This window comes from Lagenorhynchus albirostris, chromosome 15, assembly GCF_949774975.1.
Source record: "Lagenorhynchus albirostris chromosome 15, mLagAlb1.1, whole genome shotgun sequence".
Lineage (NCBI taxonomy): Eukaryota > Metazoa > Chordata > Mammalia > Artiodactyla > Delphinidae > Lagenorhynchus > Lagenorhynchus albirostris.
The window spans coordinates 51,983,111-51,988,757 of NC_083109.1; the positions used below are offsets into that span (position 1 = coordinate 51,983,111).

Below are 5,647 nucleotides of genomic sequence, written 5' to 3' on the forward strand. Positions count from 1 at the left end.
CAGGAAATAGGTGGGACAATCACTTTCTGCTTGTCTCTAATAAGGCTCTCAGGGAATCTGGTCCCAGTGGCCATGGAGGCTACTGTAAATATCCATCTCTGATACCCCCAAACATCCTGCACGGAGAGCTAAGGCCATGAATCTCCGCTCCTCATTTGCTTAGGACCTACCTATATTTCCAAGACTTTCCAAACCTTATAATAAAGAGGAGCACTGTCCAGTTCCTCAAAGGTGAAGAACACTTGATAGCAACAGCACGAACTTCTCCCAGGTAAGATTGTAACAGTGGGGATGTCAATATTTCTTTACTTATGGGTGAAGTTCTTTTTTTAAAAAAAAATTGATTTATTTATTTTAGGCTGCGTTGGGTCTTCTTTTTTGCGCGCGGGCTTTCTCTAGTTGCGGCGAACAGGGGCTACTCTTCATGTGGTCTTTGGGCTTATCATTGCAGTGGCTTCCCTTGTTGCGGAGCACGGGTTCTAGGCACGCGGGCTTCAGTAGTTGTGGCTCACGGGCTGTAGAGCGCAGGCTCAGTAGTTGTGGTGCGTGGGTTTAGCTGTTCTAAGGCATGTGGGATCTTTCCGGACCAGGGCTCGAACCCATGTCCCCTGCATTGGCAGGTGGATTCTTAATCACTGTGCCACTAGGGAAGTCCCCGGCGAAGTTCTCTGAAGAACCTCCTTTGTTAAATCTTCCAGATCCAGGGAGTAGTAGTAAAAGTCCTGAATCCCTCATCTGTTGCTTGTGATAAACCCAGTACCAATGAGCTGTTTCTCTTCTCTCTACGATCTACTAAGTGGGCAAAAGCCTGGGAATGTTCATAGAGATGCACATAATGTCAGGGAAGGACTGTGTATGTGCCTGTGTGTTGTTTTTATGTTGTATTTCATATAATTAAAAAAATTAGTCCAGTGGAACCAGCATCATCTAGGACTGGAGGTCAGAAGTTGAGGGTTTAGGGATTAGGGGCAGATTCTGACTGAGCAACTCTAATGTAGGTTTTATTAACATGACCATGGCTGGAGCTTGGGTTATTGCACCCAAACCCTTTGCTTCTAGGTTTCTGACTTCTGCTTCTCTTCTCTGCATCTGAGTCCAGCCCCATGGGAGAGACAAACCAGTCAAGTAACTCTGAGTTCCTCCTCCTGGGACTCTCCAGGCAGCCCTAGCAGCAGCAGCTCCTCTTCGTGCTCTTCCTGAGCATGTAACTGGCCACAGTCTTGGGAAACCTGCTCATCCTCTTGGCCATCAGCACGGACTCCCACTTGCACATCCCCATGTCCTTCTTCCTCTGCAACCTGTCCTTCGTGGATATCTGCTTCTCCTCCACCACTGTCCCCAAGATGCTGGCCAACCACATACTCAGGAAGCAGACCATCCCCTTCTCTAGGTGTCTCACGCAGATGTATTTTGTTTTCACGTTCATGGACATGGACAATTTCCTCTTGGCTGTGATGGCCTATGACCACTTTGTTGCTGTATGCCACCCCTTACGCTACTACGCAAAGATAACCCACCAGCTCTGTGCCCTGCTGGTTACTGGATCGTGGGTCATTGCCAACCTGGATATGCTGTTGCATACCCTGCTGATGGCTTGACTCTCATTCTGTGCAGACAATGCCATCCCCCACTTCTTCTGTGATGTGACCACACTCCTGAAACTCTCCTGCTCTGATACACACCTCAGTGAGGTGATGATTCTAATTGAAGCACGGCCAGTAATGAGCACCCCATTTGTTTGCATCCTGGTATCATATATCCTTATCAACTGTGCTGTCCTGAGAGTCCAGTCCACAAAGGGAAGATGGAAAACCTTCTCCACCTGTGGCTCCCAGCTGGCTATGGTTTTCCTCTTCTATGGCACCATGATATTTCTGTATTTCAACCCTTTATCCTCCCACTCAGCTGAGATAGACATAGCAGCTGCTGCGATGCGATGTCTCTATGGTGACTCCCATGCTGAACCCCTTCATCTACAGCCTGAGAAACCAGGACATAAAAGAGGCTCTTGGAAAAGTGGTTGCTATTAATTTTTTCTACCCAGTAGTGAAATAGACTAAGAAAATCATGGAGGGAACTAATTTATAAGAAAATCATGTTTTTGTTTTTTTGATTATGCAAAAGTTAACATTTGTCTTTTGTAAGAGAATCATCTACTATCTGTCTTGGGAGTACAAAACTTGATACAGCCTCTTCAGGTTAAAGATGGAAAGAGAGATCCTTGTACCAAATAACTTGACTATTCCAACCGTCAGTGCCCTCCAGCTAAAACCCATTAGAGCACACCTCTTGTTGAATAAGTTGCGTTTATTACTCATGTAACAAGGGAGTTACATATACCATGGGGGGAATAGTGAGGTATCTTAGTAGGAAGGTGCTCAAAAGGACTTATTAAAAGACTTGGGATTGTATGAGGTGATTTTGGTAAGGATTGGGTCTTTGCTCTGGATTCAAAGATGTCACAAAGTGAGGGTAATTTTGGTTCACTATCTTAATATATTTTATCTAGAAGGAGGGAAAACTAGACTGAGGCCAAAGCTGTGATTGGCAAAGAAGTAGCAGTCACTCATATCCACCAGCACAGGGGGAGTTTGGTCATTTTTGTGGCTTGGACAGTGTTCATGTTTTAGTGTTCACATGCTTACAGAGTGGTCTTCTTTTGTCTTACTTTGTAACAGTCACAGAATGGCCTTGTGTGACACTGATATTCTGTGCAACTCTCTTGTGTTCATCAAAAAAGCACCAAGCAAAGTAGCAGGATAAAAATTAATGCACAGAAATCTCTTGCATTTCTATACACCAATGATGAAAAATATGAAAGAGAAATTAAGGAAACACTCCCATTTACCATTGCAACAAAAAGAATAAAATACCTAGGAATAAACCTACCTAAGGAGACAAAAGACCTCTATGCAGAAAACTATAAGACACTGATGAAAGCAATTAAAGATGATACAAACAGATGGAGAGATATACCATGTTCTTGGATTGGAAGAATCGACACTGTGAAAATGACTATACTACCCAAAGCAATCTACAGATTCAGTGCAATCCCTATCAAACTACCAATGGCATTTTTCACAGAACTAGAACAAAAAATTTCACAATTTGTATGGAAACACAAAAGACCCCGAATAGCCAAAGCCATCTTGAGAAAGAAAAACAGAGCTGGAAGAAACAGGCTCCCTGACTTCAGACTATACTACAAAGCTACAGTAATCAAGACAGTATGGTACTGGCACAAAAACAGAAATATAGATCAATGGAACATGATAGAAAGCCCAGAGATAAACCCATGCACCTATGGTCACCTTATTTTTGATAAAGGAGGCAAGAATATACAATGGAGAAAAGAAATCCTCTTCAATAAGTGGTGCTGGGAACACTGGACAGCTACATGTAAAAGAATGAAATTAGAACACTCCCTAACAACATACACAAAAATAAACTCAAAATGGATTAAAGACCTAAATGTAAGACCAGACACTATAAAACTCTTAGAGGAAAACATAGGCAGAACATTCTATGACATAAATCACAGCAAGATCCTTTTTGACCCGCCTCCTAGAGAAATGGAAATAAAAACAAAAAAAAAATGGGATCTAATGAAACTTAAAAGCTTTTGCGCAGAAGAGGAAAACATAAACAAGACGAAAAGACACCCCTCAGAATGGGAGAAAATATCTGCAAATGAAGCAACTGACAAAGGATTAATCTCCAAAATTTATAAGCAGCTCATGCAGCTCAATATCAAAAAAACAACCCAATCCAAAAATGGGCAGAAGACCTAAATAGACATTTCTCCAAAGAAAATATACAGATTGCCAACAAACACATTAAAGGATGCTCAACATCACTAATCATTAGAGAAATGCAAATCAAAACTACAATGAGGTATCACCTCACTCCAGTCAGAATGGCCCTCATCAAAAAATCTACAAACAGTAAATGCTGGAGAGAGTGTGGAGAAAAGGGAACCCTCTTGCACTGTTGGTGGGAATGTAAATTGATACAGCCACTGTGGAGAACAGTATGGAGGTTCCTTAAAAAACTACAAATAGAACTACCATATGACCCAGCAATCCCACTACTGGGCATATACCCTGAGAAAACCATAATTCAAAAAGAGTCATGTACCAAAATGTTCATTGCAGCTCTATTTACAATAGCCCAGAGATGGAAACAACCTAAGTGTCCATCATCGGATGAATGGATAAAGAAGATGTGGCACATATATACAATGGAATATTACTCAGCCATAAAAAAAAACGAAATTGAGCTATTTGTAATGTGGTGGATAGACCTAGAGTCTGTCATACAGAGTGAAGTAAGTCAGAAAGAGAGAGACAAATACCGTATGCTAACACATATATATGGAATTTAAGAAAAAAAATGTCATGAAAAACCTAGGGGTGAAACAGGAATAAAGACACAGACTTACTACTAGAGAATGGACTTGAGGCTATGGGGGGGGGAAGGGTAAACGGTGACAAAGAGAGAGAGAGGCATGGACATATATACACTACCAAACGTAAGGTAGATAGCTAGTGGGAAGCAGCCGCATAGCACAGGGAGATCAGCTCGGTGCTTTGTGACCGCCTGGAGGGGTGGGATATGGAGGGTGGGAGGGAGGGAGATGCAAGCGGGAAGAGATATGGGAACATATGTATATATAAAACTGATTCATTTTGTTGTGAAGCTGCAACTAACATACCATTGTAAAGCAATTATACTCCAATAAAGATGTTAAAATGAAAAAAAAAAAGGCAGAAGACCTAAATAGACATTTCTCCAAAGAAGATATACAGATTGCCAACAAACACATTAAAGGATGCTCAACATCACTAATCATTAGAGAAATGCAAATCAAAACTACAATGAGGTATCACCTCACTCCAGTCAGAATGGCCCTCATCAAAAAATCTACAAACAGTAAATGCTGGAGAGAGTGTGGAGAAAAGGGAACCCTCTTGCACTGTTGGTGGGAATGTAAATTGATACAGCCACTGTGGAGAACAGTATGGAGGTTCCTTAAAAAACTACAAATAGAACTACCATATGACCCAGCAATCCCACTACTGGGCATATACTCAGAGAAAACCATAATTCAAAAAGAGTCATGTACCACAATGTTTATTGCAGCTCTATTTACAATAGCCAGGACATGGAAGCAACCTAAGTGTCCATCAACAGATGAATGGATAAAGAAGATTTGGCACATATATACAGTGGAATATTACTCAGCCATACAAATTGAGTTATTTGTAGTGAGGTGGATGGACCTAGAGTCTGTCATACAGAGTGAAGTAAGTCAGAAAGAGAAAAACAAATACCGTATGCTAACACATATATATGGAATCTAAAGAAAAAAAAAGAAAGGTTCTGAAGAACCTAGGGACAGGACAGGAATAAAGACACAGACGTAGGGAATGGACTTGAGGACACGGGGAGGGGGAAGGGTAAGCTGGGACGAAGTGAAAGAGTGGGATAGACATATATACACTACCAAATATAAAATAGCTAGTGGGAAGCAGCTGCATAGCACAGGGAGATCAGCTCAGTGCTTTGTGACCACCTAGAGGGGTGGAATAGGGAGGATGGGAGGGAGACACAAGAGGGAAGGGATATGGGGATATATGTATACATA

General features: G+C 41.8%; 1 protein-coding gene across 1 annotated transcript; it reads left to right on the top strand.

The window, feature by feature from the left end:
• The first annotated feature begins 1,103 nt into the window (after positions 1-1,103).
• On the top strand, positions 1,104-2,055 carry LOC132506251 (olfactory receptor 1F1). The gene is given in 2 exon segments (XM_060124793.1): positions 1,104-1,937; positions 1,939-2,055. Coding segments are annotated over 2 exon segments (951 nt in total).
• The last annotated feature ends 3,592 nt before the right edge of the window (positions 2,056-5,647 follow it).